The 15,418-nt window shown below is 41.3% G+C and overlaps 1 protein-coding gene across 1 annotated transcript in view; it reads right to left on the reverse strand.

The window, feature by feature from the left end:
* The window catches only part of SPINT1 (serine peptidase inhibitor, Kunitz type 1), a 137,108-nt gene that overhangs the window by 46,737 nt on the left and 74,953 nt on the right, over window positions 1-15,418 (reverse strand). The window contains exon 3 of the mRNA XM_053697880.1: window positions 5,780-5,930. Coding sequence (XP_053553855.1) covers window positions 5,780-5,930 — 151 coding nt within the window. The remainder of the gene's footprint in view (window positions 1-5,779; window positions 5,931-15,418) is intronic.

Consider the following 15,418-nt stretch of genomic DNA (forward strand, 5'->3'; position numbering starts at 1 on the left):
TCCGAATGGAAGTGCCACAAACTGGTAATGCTTGTCCAGAAAAGCGAACCTTAGGAACTGATGATGTTCCTTGTGGATAGGAATATGTAGGTACGCATCCTTTAAATCCACGGTAGTCATAAATTGATTTTCCTAGATAGTAGGTAGGATCGTTCGAATAGTTTCCATTTTGAACGATGGTACCCTGAGAAATTTGTTTAGGATCTTTAGATCCAAAATTGGTCTGAATGTTCCCTCTTTTTTGGGAACTATGAACAGATTGGAATAAAATCCCATTCCTTGTTCTCTTATTGGAACTGGATGTATCACTCCCATCTTTAACAGGTCTTCTACACAATGTAAGAATGCCTGTCTCTTTATTTGGTTTGAAGATAATTGAGACCTGTGGAACCTTCCCCTTGGGGGTAGTTCCTTGAATTCCAGGAGATAACCTTGAGAAACTATTTCTATCTAGCGCCCAAGGATCCTGAACATCTCTTGCCCAAGCCTGAGCAAAGAGAGAAAGTCTGCCCCCCACTAGATCCGGTCCCGGATCGGGGGCTATCCCTTCATGCTGTTTTGGTAGCAGTGGTAGGCTTCTTGGCCTGCTTACCCTTGTTCCAGCCTTGCATTGGTTTCCAGGCTGGTTTGGGTTGTGAAGTATTACCCTCTTGCTTAGAGGATACAGAATTAGAGACTGGTCCGTTTCTGCGAAAGGAACGAAAATTAGGCTTATTATTAGCCTTAAAAGACCTATCCTGTGGGAGGGCGTGGCCCTTTCCCCCAGTGATGTCTGAAATAATCTCTTTCAAATCAGGTCCAAATAATGTTTTACCTTTGAAAGGAATGTTAAGCAATTTTGTCTTGGAAGACACATCCGCTGACCAAGACTTTAGCCAAAGCACTCTGCGCGCCACGACAGCAAACCCTGAATTTTTCGCCGCTAATCTAACTAATTGCAAAGCGGCATCTAAAACAAAAGAGTTAGCCAATTTAAGTGCTTGAACTCTGTCCATAACCTCCTCATACGAAGATTATTTACTGAGCGATTTTTCTAGTTCCTCGAACCAGAAACACGCTGCCGTAGTGACAGGAACAATGCATGAAATTGGTTGTAGGAGGTAACCTTGCTGTACAAAAATCTTTTTAAGCAAACCCTCTAATTTCTTATCCATAGGATCTTTGAAAGCACAACTATCTTCGATAGGAATAGTAGTGCGTTTGTTTAGAGTAGAAACCGCCCCCTCGACCTTGGGGACTGTCTGCCATAAGTCCTTTCTGGGGTCGACTATAGGAAATAATTTCTTAAATATAGGGGGGGGGACAAAAAGGTATGCCGGGCCTTTCCCACTCTTTATTTACTATGTCCGCCACCCGCTTGGGTATAGGAAAAGCGTCGGGGGGCACCGGAACCTCTAGGAACTTGTCCATCTTACATAATTTCTCTGGAATGACCAAATTGTCACAATCATCCAGAGTAGATAACACCTCCTTAAGCAGTGCGCGGAGATGTTCTAATTTAAATTTAAATGTCACAACATCAGGTTCAGCTTGATGAGAAATTTTTCCTGAATCTGAAATTTCTCCATCAGACAAAACCTCCCTCATGGCCCCTTGAGATTGGTGTGAGGGTATGACAGAACAATTATCATCAGCGTTCTCTTGCTCTTCAGTGTTTAAAACAGAGCAATCGCGCTTTCTCTGATAAGTAGGCATTTTGGATAAAAGATTTGCTATGGAGTTATCCATTACAGCCGTTAATTGTTGCATGGTAATAAGTATTGGCGCACTAGATGTACTAGGGGCCTCCTGTGTGGGCATAACTGGTGTAGACACAGTAGGGGATGATGTAGTATCATGTTTACTCCCCTCATTTGAGGAATCATCTTGGGCAATATCATTATCTGTTGCAATACTGTCCTTACTTTGTTTGGACACTATGGCACAATTATCACATAAATTTAAAAGGGGAGACACATTGGCTTTCATACATATAGAACATAGCTTATCTGATGGTACAGACATGTTATACAGGCTTAAACTTGTCAACAAAGCACAAAAAACGTTTTAAAATAAAACCGTTACTGTCACTTTAAATTTCAAACTGAAAACACTTTATTACTGAATATGTGAAAAAGTATGAAGGAATTGTTCAAAATTCACCAAAATTTCACCACAGTGTCTTAAAGCAATAAAAGTATTGCACACCAAATTTCAGAGCTTTAACCCTTAAATTAACGGAACCGGAGCCGTTTTTACATTTAACCCCTATACAGTCCCAGAATGAGGCTCTGCCTATAACTAGAAAGGCCCCCATCTGAAAAAGGTGTCCAACACAGTGCCTGCCGTTTTTCTAAATGTTCCCCAAGATTATAATACCAATAATTAGTTAGAATCTGCATAATATGCCTAGTAAAGCAATTGTTTTAGCCCAGAAAAATGTCTACCAGTTTTTAAGCCCTTTTTGAAGCCCTTTATTCTTTTATGTTTAACTAAGAAAATGGCTTACTGGTCCCCATGAGGGGAAATGACAGCCTTCCAGCATTACATGGTCTTGTTAGAAATATGGCTAGTCATATCTTAAGCAGAAAAGACTGCTAACTGTTTCCCCCAACTGAAGTTACTTCATCTCAACAGTCCTGTGTGGAAACAGCAATTGATTTCAGTTACTGTCTGCTAAAATCATCTTCCTCTTACAAACAGAAATCTTCATCCTTTTCTGTTTCAGAGTAAATAGTACATACCAGCACTATTTTAAAATAACAAACACTTGATAGAAGAATAAAACCACATTTAAACACCAAAAAACTCTTAACCATCTCTGTGGAGATGTTGCCTGTGCAACGGCAAAGAGAATGACTGGGGTGGGCGGAGCCTAGGAGGGATCATGTGACCAGCTTTGCTGGGACTCTTTGCCATTTCCTGTTGGGGAAGAGAATATCCCACAAGTAAGGATGACGCCGTGGACCGGACACACCAATGTTGGAGAAAATAAATTTATCAGGTAAGCATAAATTTTTTTTTTACCTCTATGATTACCTTGTAGCTAAGCCTCTGCAGACTGCCCCTTATCTCAGTTCTTTTCACAGACTTGCATTTTAGCCAATCACTACTTAAATTTCTTTATTTACTCCTTCACAGATTATCACTTGAGAACGAAACCTTCTGTCAAAACATATGCTGCTGCCTCAAAAGCTTCCCTTTCAGTAGGCAATCAGATCTAATGGCTCCACCTTTCAAACTTTTTATTTTAAACTGTTACAAATACATTTTAATCTAATGCAAATAATTGTCACAAATTTAACAATATAAAGCCTATTTTCTTGCAGTAAAATGGAGGTTTATTTCCATTAACAATTTTGCGGGGATTCAATGTTTAGCTTGTTATTAAAAGGTCCACTTACAATAGTGTATAGGGTTGTAAATAAAACAAATTAACCCCTTAACGACCAACGACGTATGGGGTACGTCCTGCAAAAAAATGCAGTTAATGACCAAGGACGTACCCCGTACGTCGTTGGTCTTTGAAAGCAGTGGAAGCGATCCTGATCACTTCCAACTGCTTTCATGTTATAGCAGTGATGCCTCGATATTGAGGCATCCTGCTATAACATTTTTTAGCCGTCCGATGCAGAGAGAGCCACCCTGTGGCCCTCTCTGCATCGGCCATCAATGGCCATGTTCGTTGGTGGGTGGGAGCTGATCTAGGGAGGCGGGTGGGCGGCCATTGGTGGGAAGGGGGGCGGGATCGAGTGCGCGGGTGCGCGCGCGTGCGCGGGAGCGGGTGCGGGTGCGGGTGCGCGCGCGCGGGGGGTGGGAAACCTACACTATGGAACAACAGGGGTACTTGGTGGGAGAGAGGGTGGCATCATAAAACATTTTAACGATCTGGGAGGGTGGGAGGTTGGGGGTTGAGGGGGGGCAGCTACATAATTGAGGGGGGGCAGCTAAATAATAAAATAAAAAAAAATTGATAAAAAAACATTTGAGTTCAAACTGGGTACTGGCAGACAGCTGCCAGTACCCAATATGGCGCATAATAAGGCAGAGAGGGGGGTTAGAGAGCTGTTTGGGGGGGATCAGGGAGGTTGGGGGCTAAGGGGGGATCCTACAGAGCAGAATTATTATTGTTTTTTTTTTTTTAAATCCCCAAAAAACTCTTATTTTAGTACTGGCAGACTTACTGCCAGTACTTAAGATGGCGGGGACAATTGTGGGGTGGGGGAGGGAAGAGAGCTGTTTGGGAGGGATCAGGGGGTGTGATGTGTCATGTGGGAGGTTGATACCTACACTAAAGCTAAAATTAACCCTACAAGCTCCCTACAAGCTCCCTAATTAACCCCTTCAATGCTGGGCATTATACACGTGTGGTGCGCAACGGCATTTAGCTGCCTTCTAATTACCAAAAAGCAAAGCCAAAGCCATATATGTCTGCTATTTCTGAACAAAGGGGATCCCAGAGAAGCTTTTACAACAATGTATGCCATAATTGCACAAGCTGTTTGTAAATAATTTCAGTGAGAAACCTAAAATTGTGAAAAATGTAACGCTTTTTTTTATTTGTTCGCATTTGGCGGTGAAATGGTGGCATGAAATATACCAAAATGGACCTAGATCAATACTTTGGGTTGTCTACTACATTATACTAAAGCTAAAATTAACCCTACAAGCTCCCTACAAGCTCCCTAATTAACCCCTTCAATGCTGGGCATAATACACGTGTGGTGCGCAGTGGCATTTAGCGGCCTTCTAAATACCAAAAAGCAATGCCAAAGCCATAAATGTCTGCTATTTCTGAACAAAGGGGATCCCAGAGAAGAATTTACAACCATTTATGCCATAATTGCACAAGTTGTTTGTAAATAATTTCAGTGAGAAACCTAAAGTTTGTGAAACAATTTGTGAAAAAGTGAACAATTTTTTTTATTTGATCGCATTTGGTAGTGAAATGGTTGCATGAAATATACTAAAATGGGCCTAGATCAATACTTTGGGATGTCTTCTAAAAAAAAATATATACATGTCAAGGGATATTCAGGTATTCCTGAAAGATATCAGTGTCCCAATGTAACTAGCGCTAATTTTGAAAAAAAGTGGTTTGGAAATAGCAAAGTGCTACTTGTATTTATTTCCCTATAACTTGCAAAAAAAACAAAGAACATGTAAACATTGGGTATTTCTAAACTCAGGACAAAATTTAGAAACTATTTAGCATGGGTGTTTTTTGGTGGTTATAGATGTGTAACAGATTTTGGGGTTCAAAGTTAGAAAAAGTGTGTTTTTTTCCATTTTTTCCTCATATTTTATAATTTTTTTTATAGTAAATTATAAGATATGATGAAAATAATGGTATCTTTAGAAAGTCCATTTAATGGCGAGAAAAACGGTATATAATATGTGTGGGTACAGTAAATGAGTAAGCGGAAAATTACAGCTAAACACAAACACTGCAGAAATGTAAAAATAGCCTTGGTCCCAAATGGACAGAAAATGGAAAAGTGCTGTGGTCCTTAAGGGGTTAAAAAGAAAAAAATAATGTTTTGGCTGTGGACAGTTGTGTAACCTTATGCTTGTTAAAAGAATATTTATTATTATAGAAGAAGCCCTTTTGGAGCCTAGGTTTCACTGCAGATATCTGAAGTAGAGTTTCTGCACATGTGCAAATATCAGCACTGGAATGCAGTGAAATCTAGAATTTAACATAATTAGAGGGAGGCAGAGAAGAACCTCAATACTATGCTTCTAAAATGTAGATAGTGTTTAATGTCCCTATAGAGTTGGGCTGAGCTTGTGTACTCACCTTCTGTTTGCTCCTCCGACAGGACGGTCACGGTTACCGTGGCTGAGCTATGCTGCTGAGCAGTGTCGTACACAATAAGCTGAAACACATACTGTCCCACTTCAAGGTCCAACAGGCGAATAGAATCTGGTTGGCCAGACACGTCATCCTGCTGAGGTTACAAAATGATGGGGACATGGTTACTCATTTCTGCAAAACTTTATAAAGTTGTGTCATGTACAGGATTTTGCTTTGTTAGAAAAGTTTCTCCCAAAGATTCTTTATCTATATATTATTATAGATATAGTGTGTGAAAAACCTGCTGAAGGGAAAATAATTTTCTATTGTCTTGCAATAGATTAACATATCAGCTGAGTGAGAAAAAAAAAACATAATTTATGCTTACCTGATAAATTTATTTCTCTTGTAGTGTATTCAGTCCACGGATCATCCATTACTTATGGGATATATTCCCTTCCCAACAGGAAGTTGCAAGAGGATCACCCAAGCAGAGCTGCTATATAGCTCCTCCCCTCACATGTCATATCCAGTCATTCGACCGAAACAAGACAAGAAAGGAGAAACCATAGGGTGCAGTGGTGACTGGAGTTTTAATTAAAATTTAGATCCGCCTTAAAAAGACAGGGCGGGCCGTGGACTGAATACACTACAAGAGAAATAAATTTATCAGGTAAGCATAAATTATGTTTTCTCTTGTTAAGTGTATTCAGTCCATGGATCATCCATTACTTATGGGATACCAATACCAAAGCCAAAGTACACAGATGATGGGAGGGACAAGGCAGGAACTTAAACGGAAGGAACCACTGCCTGTAGAACCTTTCTCCCAAAAACAGCCCCCGAAGAAGCAAAAGTGTCAAATTTGTAAAATTTTGAAAAAGTGTGAAGCGAAGACCAAGTTGCAGCCTTGCAAATCTGTTCAACAGAGGCCTCATTCTTAAAGGCCCAGGTGGAAGCCACAGCTCTAGTGGAATTAGCTGTAATTCTTTCAGGGGGCTGCTGTCCAGCAGTCTCATAGGCTAAACGTATTATGCTATGAAGCCAAAAGGAGAGAGAGGTTGCCGAAGCTTTTTGACCTCTCCTCTGACCAGAGTACACGACAAACAGGGAAGAAGTTTGACAAAAATCTTTAGTTGCCTGTAAATAGAACTTCAGGGCACGGACTACGTCCAGATTATGCAAAAGTCGTTCCTTCTTTGAAGAAGGATTAGGACATAATGATGGAACAACAATCTCCTGATTGATATTCCTGTTAGAAACTACCTTAGGTAAAAACCCAGGTTTAGTACGCAGAACTACCTTGTCTGAATGGAAAATCAGATAAGGAGAATCACAATGTAAGGCCGATAACTCAGAGACTCTTCGAGCCGAGGAAATAGCCATCAAAAACAGAACTTTCCAAGATAACAGCTTGATATCAATGGAATGAAGGGATTCATATGGAACCCCTTGAAGAACTTTTAGAACCAAGTTTAAGCTCCACGGAGGAGCAACCGTCTTAAACACAGGCTTAATCCTAGCCAAAGCCTGACAAAAAGCCTGGACGTCTGGAACTTCTGCCAGAAGTTTGTGTAAGAGAATAGACAGAGCAGAAATCTGTCCCTTTAACGAACTAGCAGATAAGCCCTTTTCTAAACCCTCTTGTAGAAAGGACAATATCCTAGGAAACCTAACCTTACTCCATGAGTAACCCTTGGATTCGCACCAATATAAATATTTACGCCATATCTTATGGTAAATTTTTCTGGTAACAGGCTTCCGTGCCTGTATTAAGGTATCAATAACTGACTCCGAGAAGCCACGCTTTGATAGGATCAAGCGTTCAATCTCCATGCAGTCAGCCTCAGAGAAATTAGATTTGGATGGTTGAAAGGACCTTGTATTAGAAGGTCCTACCTCAAAGGTAGAAACCATGGTGGATAGGACAACATGTCCACTAGGTCTGCATACCAGGTCCTGCGTGGCCACGCAGGCGCTATCAGAATCACCGATGCTCTCTCCTGTTTGATCTTGGCAATCAGTTGAGGTAGCATCGGAAATGGTGGAAACACATAAGCCATGTTGAAGACCCAAGGGGCTGCCAGAGCATCTATCAGCGCCGCTCCCGGGTCCCTGGACCTGGATCCGTAACAAGGAAGCTTGGCGTTCTGGCGAGATGCCATGAGATCCAGTTCTGGTTTGCCCCAACGATGAATCAGTTGAGCGAAGACCTCCGGATGAAGTTCCCACTCCCCCGGATGAAAAGTCTGGCGACTTAGAAAATCCGCCTCCCAGTTCTCCACGCCTGGGATGTAGATCGCTGACAGGTGGCAAGAGTGAGACTCTGCCCAGCGAATTATCTTTGAGACTTCCAACATCGCTAGGGAACTCCTGGTTCCCCCTTGATGGTTGATGTAGGCCACAGTCGTGATGTTGTCCGACTGAAATCTGATGAACCTTAGTGTTGCTAACTGAGGCCAAGCTAGAAGAGCATTGAATATTGCTCTCAACTCCAGAATATTTATTGGGAGGAGTTTCTCCTCCTGAGTCCATAATCCCTGAGCCTTCAGGGAGTTCCAGACTGCGCCCCAACCTAGAAGGCTGGCATCTGTTGTTACAATTGTCCAATCTGGCCTGTGAAAGGTCATCCCCTTGGACAGATGGACCCGAGAAAGCCACCAGAGAAGAGAATCTCTGGTCTCTTGATACAGATTTAGTAGAGGGGACAAATCTGAGTAATCCCCATTCCACTGACTTAGCATGCATAATTGCAGAGGTCTGAGATGCAGGCGCGCAAATGGTACTATGTCCATTGCCGCTACCATTAAGCCGATTACTTCCATGCACTGAGCTACTGACGGGCGTGGAATGGAATGAAGGGCACGGCAAGCACTTAAAAGTTTTGATAACCTGGCCTCCGTCAGGTAAATTTTCATTTCTACAGAATCTATCAGAGTCCCTAGGAAAGAGACTCTTGTGAGTGGTGATAGAGAACTCTTTTCCACGTTTACCTTCCACCCATGCGACCTCAGAAATGCCAGAACTATCTCTGTATGAGACTTGGCAATTTGAAAACTTGACGCTTGTATCAGAATGTCGTCTAGGTACGGAGCCACCGCTATGCCTCGCGGTCTTAGCACCGCTAGAAGTGAGCCCAGAACCTTTGTAAAAATTCTCTGGGCCGTAGCTAACCCGAAGGGAAGAGCTACAAACTGGTAATGCCTGTCTAGAAAGGCAAATCTTAGGTACCGATAATGATCTTTGTGAATCGGTATATGAAGGTAGGCATCCTTTAAGTCTACTGTGGTCATGTATTGACCCTCTTGGATCATGGGTAGGATGGTTCGAAGGAATTTGTTTAAGATTTTTAGGTCCAAGATTGGTCTGAAGGTTCCCTCTTTCTTGGGAACCACAAACAGATTTGAGTAAAACCCTTGCCCTTGTTCCGTCCGCGGAACTGGGTGGATCACCCCCATTACTAAGAGGTCTTGTACACAGCGTAGAAATGCCTCTTTCTTTATTTGGTTTGCTGATAACCTTGAAAGATGAAATCTCCCTTGTGGAGGAGAAGCTTTGAAGTCCAGAAGATATCCCTGAGATATGATCTCCAACGCCCAGGGATCCTGGACATCTCTTGCCCAAGACTGGGCGAAGAGAGAAAGTCTGCCCCCTACTAGATCCGTTTCCGGATAGGGGGCCCTCTCTTCATGCTGTCTTAGGGGCAGAAGTAGGCTTTCTGGCCTGCTTGCCCTTGTTCCAGGGCTGGTTAGCTTTCCAGCCCTGTTTGTAACAAGCAACAGTTCCTTCCTGTTTTGGAGCGGAGGAAGTTGATGCTGCTCCTGCCTTGAAGTTACGAAAGGCACGAAAATTAGACTGTTTGGCCTTTGATTTGGCCCTGTCCTGAGGAAGAGTATGACCCTTACCTCCAGTAATGTCAGCAATAATTTCTTTCAAGCTGGTCTGCCCCTTGAAAGGAATATTAAGCAATTTAGATTTAGAAGTCACGTCAGCTGACCAGGATTTAAGCCATAGCGCTCTGCGCGCCTGGATGGCGAATCCGGAGTTCTTAGCCGTTAGTTTGGTTAAATGTACAACGGCATCAGAAACAAATGCATTAGCTAGCTTAAGTGCTTTAAGCTTGACCATAATCTCATCCAATGGAGCTGTGCGAATGGCCTCTTCCAGAGACTCAAACCAGAATGCCGCAGCAGCAGTGACAGGCCCAATTTTTCTTAAGGTAACCTAATTTTTTATCCATTGGATCCGAAAAAGCACAACTATCCTCCACCGGGATAGTGGTACGTTTAGCTAAAGTAGAAACTGCTCCCTCCACCTTAGGGACCGTCTGCCATAAGTCTCGTGTGGTGGCGTCTATTGGAAACATTTTTCTAAATATCGGAGGAGGGGAAAAGGGCACACCGGGTCTATCCCACTCCTTGCTAATAATTTCTGTAAGCCTTTTAGGTATAGGAAAAACGTCAGTACACACCGGTACCGCAAAGTATCTATCCAACCTACATACTTTCTCTGGAATTGCAACCGTGTTACAATCATTCAGAGCCGCTAATACCTCCCCTAGCAATACACGGAGGTTCTCAAGCTTAAATTTAAAATTAGAAATCTCTGAATCCGGTCTCCCTGGATCAGATCCGTCACCCACAGAATGAAGCTCTCCGTCCTCATGTTCTGCAAATTGTGACGCAGTATCTGACATGGCTCTCACATCATCAGCGCGCTCTGTCCTTAACCCAGAGCTATCGCGCTTGCCTCTTAATTCTGGCAATTTAGATAATACCTCTGTCATAACAGCAGCCATGTCTTGCAAAGTGATTTGTATGGGCCTCTCTGATGTACTTGGCGCCACAATATCACGCGCCTCCTGAGCGGGAGGCGAAGGTACTGACACGTGAGGAGAGTTAGTCGGCATAACTTCCCCCTCGTTGTCTGGTGATAATTTCTTTACAGATAAAAATTGACTTTTATTCAAAGTGACATCAATACATTTAGTACACATATTTCTATGGGGCTCCACATTGGCCTTCAAACATAGTGAACAAACAGATTCATCTGTGTCAGACATGTTTAAACAGACTAGCAATGAGACTAGCAAGCTTGGAAAATCCTTTCAAATAAGTTTACAAGCAATATAAAAAACGCTACTGCGCCTTTAAGAAGCACAAAAAATCGTCACAGTTGAAATAACAATGAACCAAATCAGTTATAGCAACCAAATTTTCACAGTAAATGTATTAAGTTAGCAAAGCATTGCACCCACTAGCAAATGGATGATTAACCCCTTAATACCCAAAAACGGATAATAAATTTAACAATTAACGTTTTTATCACAGTCAAACACTGTCACAGGTCTGCTGTGACTGATTACCTCCCTCAAAATGAATTTTGAAGACCCCTGAGCTCTCTAGAGACGTCCTGGATCAAGGAGGAAGAAGCAGGAAGACTGTAACTGAATTTTTACTGCGCAAAAAAGCTCTAAAATAGGCCCCTCCCACTCATATTACAACAGTGGGAAACCTCAGTTAACCGTTTATATGCAGAAATAAAACGACAGCCATGTGGAAAATCATGCCCCAAAAGATTTATCACCAAAGTACCTCACAAAAAACGAATAACATGCCAGTAAACGTTTTAAACATGCACTTTAAAAGTTAGGTAGTGTTATTAATAAGCCTGCTACCAGTCGCTTCTACTGCAGTTAAGGCTCATACATTACTTCAGTATTAACAGTATTTTCTTAGTCAAATTCCATTCCTTAGAAAATTACTTATTGTACATACATTCATCAGCCTGATACCAGTCGCTACTGCATTTAAGGCTGTACTTACATTACATCGGTATCAGCAGTATTTTCTTAGTCAATTCCATTCCTTAGAAAAATATTCTACTGCACATACCTCATCTGCAGGGGACCCCGCATGCTATTCCCTTTCTGAAGTTACCCCACTCCTCAGAATGTGCGAGAACAGCCAGTGGATCTTAGTTACTTCTGCTAAGATCATAGAAAACGCAGGCAGATTCTTCTTCTAAATACTGACTGAGAGAAAAAAACAGCACACTCCGGTGCCATTTAAAATAACAAACTTTTGATTGAAGAAATAATTAAGTATAAAAATTCCACACTCCTCTCACACCTTCCTACTATGTCAGTTGCAAGAGAATGACTGGATATGACATGTGAGGGGAGGAGCTATATAGCAGCTCTGCTTAGGTGATCCTCTTGCAACTTCCTGTTGGGAAGGGAATATATCCCATAAGTAATGGATGATCCGTGGACTGAATACACTTAACAAGAGAAAATCTGACTAATTTAACATCTTGTTTGACATTTTCCAAACTCCCACACCATTATTTGGAGAAGCCAATCCGAACTTAAAGGGACACTGTACCCAAATTTTTTCTTCCGTGATTCAGATTGAGCATGACATTTTAAGCATCTTTCTAATTTACTCCTTTTATCAATTTTTCTTCATTCTCTTGGTATCTTTATTTGAAATGCAAGAAAGTTTAGATGCCGGCCCATTTTTGTTGAACAACCTGGGTTGTCCTTGCTGATTGGTGGATAAATTAATTCACCAATAAACAAGTTGCTGTCCAGAGTACTGAAACCGAAACAAGCTTAGATGCCTTCTTTTTCAAATAAAGATGGCAAGAGAACGAGGAAAAATTGATAATAGGAGTAAGTTAGAAAGTTGCTTAAAATTGCATGCTCTTTCTGAATTACAAAAGAAAAATTTTGGGTACAGTGTCCCTTTAAGCGTACGCGCTGAAGTCATAGGATATAATTAAAATAATGAGCTAGACTTTAATTCATGAAATCTGTAACTTATACAGATCTTAGATATTTACATTTTAATGCAGGAAAGATACCCGCTGTTAGTCCGCCCGCCATAGTCTTCAGTTGATTGATAGACGAGTCATCTGCAATCAACTAATTGCTGTTTCCCCTGGGGCCGTGACGTTTGTGCAAAAGGCCTGAATGCCCCGGGGGGAAACAACGATTTAGTTGAACCGTTTTTATTCATTTTCAATAGGGTAAATGGAAAACAGCAGCCTGGAAGTCATAATTTTATAAACTCAGATATCAACACTTTAAAATTACAAATTTAGTATCAGTTTAAAAAGTGTTTTTTTAAATACAAATTAATAAATGAAAATTTGAAGACTGATCAACTGTTTCAATTAAGGGGTCTCATAGATACCTTTATAAATTTGCACTATTTTATTCCTGGGGACAGTTTTAAAGCAATCACCTATATATGATAGGAGAACGAGACCTCATTGGGAAGAGTTTATTCCCCCCTTTACAAAATGTGGTCTTCCTGGTGCCACGTGTGACTCATGGTTGGGGATAGAGGCACTGAATACTCCAACTCGCTCTTATATAAAGAGTTTCCTGCTGGCTAGTGATGATCATCTGAATAAGTAGATGTATTCTTTAAACTGAAGAGTAAACAGTTTTGTTAACTGCTGAATAAGGAAGAAGCAGCCACTCGCAGCATTAAACTCTTTTCGAGACGTATTTCTTCTCGTTAAAGTGCCACACTAAGATATGTGCATATCCGGATCTTAGTGTGCTGTACTTTCACAAGAAGAAATCTACCTCAGAAAAGAGTGGAATGCCACAAATGGCCGCTTCTTCTGCATGCAGCCGTTAACAAAAATGCTAAATGCACTTCTACTGTAGAGTATTATGACCTTCTAAATAAATCAGAGTTAATATATGGCTCCCCACAATAAAAAAAAACTCCCTGGTTTCCCTCATTCTCACAAGCATCTCCTGTTTTGAATAAGGCTGCATGTCACTACTGCCTGTCCAATATCGGTCATCTGCAATATACAGGAACATGCGGCCGCTTGTTTGAAAGGGCTATATTTGCATGCCCCTCTAGGTACTGTGGGATAATATATGGGCTCACTAAGAGCTCCCTGCCCCAAAGCATAGCCAATAGGATGTGCATCTGCAGTTAGGCATTACATCATTACTGGCCAACCAACTTACATATTGAGAAGGACCCTCTGGTTCCTTCTTATTATACCCAATGATGACGAGCATAAGAAAATAGAGGATGTTTAAGGTGCATCCCCACCACAGAGGTCAATTAATTAATGTGATGTCTAAATAAACCATGACAAATGAGGGGAGCATCCAGGCGGAGGCCATAACGGGTCATGATATTGAGAGCTACTAGCATCTACATATCTTTCGAGCAGATAATGTTTATAGTGACAGTCTACTCCAGATTTTTTATTGTTTAAAAAGATAATCCCTTTATTACCCATTCCCCAGTTTTGGATAACCAACACGGTTATATTAATATACATTTTACCTCTGTCGTTACCTTGTATATAAGCCTCTGCACACTGCCTCCTTATCACAGTTCTTTTAACAGACTTGAATTTTAGAAAATCCGTGCCCTCTCATAAGTAACTCCAGGGGCGTGAGCACAATGTTAAATATATGCCACACATGAATTAATGCCATCTAGCTGTAAAAAAACTGTCAAATGCATTCAGATAAGAGGAGGCCCTCAACGGCTTAGAAATAAACATATGAGCCTACCTAGTTTTAGCTTTCAACTAAGAATACCTAGAGAACAAAGCAAATTTGATGATAACAGTAAATTGGAAAGTTTAAAATGACATGCCCTATCCGAATCATGAAAGTTTAATTCTGACTAAACTGCCCCTTGGGGGGGGGGGGTGTCTACTCTTCCTGCCCATTTCACTCGGTGTCCCAGCCTAACCTCATCAACAGCGCTAAACTGGGAGCTGCTAAGTAAGTTTTTTTTTTACAGGTTGTATACTGGATTTTTAGATCAGTATCTGTGCATATTCTTTATAGTAGTGTCTATTACATGCAGGTATATGAATTGGTGTATTTTGTCCCTTTAATAGTCCCTTTAATAGCTTGCATGAAAGCAACTGTGAAAGACGCATGGGATTTCCAGAGAGATAACTGCAAGGATTCAGCAACCTCTATAATCTACCAAGGCACTCACATTGCAAACAGCACTAATACTGGCGAGTCTCTCAATGATTACCTTGCAGTCTAAGAGTTTCGAAGGACTGGAAGATCACTTCACACCAGTGCTGGTACTAGGGGATGGTGAAGAGACAAAAGATCTCCCTTGCCCCGCGTCCTGATGTTATTGTGGTAAAGTTATGTCTTGAAAGGGGTCAGCCGGCAAGCACAGGGATTTGGCTTGAAAATATGCAGTTTAGGAAATGTTTTGTTTTTTGTTAACCCTTTCTGCATGAGTTTTACACAGAGCAGTGTGTTTCAATGGACTGGAGTGGGTTAAGGACAGATAAGTCTCTACTATTCTGTGTGTCCCACTCATCGTGCGGATACATTTATTTGGTACTCTGTTACTTCTCAGAGTCATTTTCTAGATTGGTGCTTGTTTGGGGCCCAGGATCATTCATTGCTCAGTCGGGAATATTTTGAGCTTGTAACCCTCTTTCTTCCATCAAGTGCACCATACAAACCTAGAGTGATCTAACATGCATAAGTAACAGGTCTCTATATTCCTGGTTCGGAGGTAATGTATTCCTCTATAAGAGATTGTTACAGCAATCTATAAGCTTTGATATTTAGATCCTTTTACTTTATAATATAAAATCACATAACTTAGAATATAT

The sequence above is a fragment of the Bombina bombina genome, chromosome 1, assembly GCF_027579735.1.
Source record: "Bombina bombina isolate aBomBom1 chromosome 1, aBomBom1.pri, whole genome shotgun sequence".
Taxonomy (NCBI): domain Eukaryota; kingdom Metazoa; phylum Chordata; class Amphibia; order Anura; family Bombinatoridae; genus Bombina; species Bombina bombina.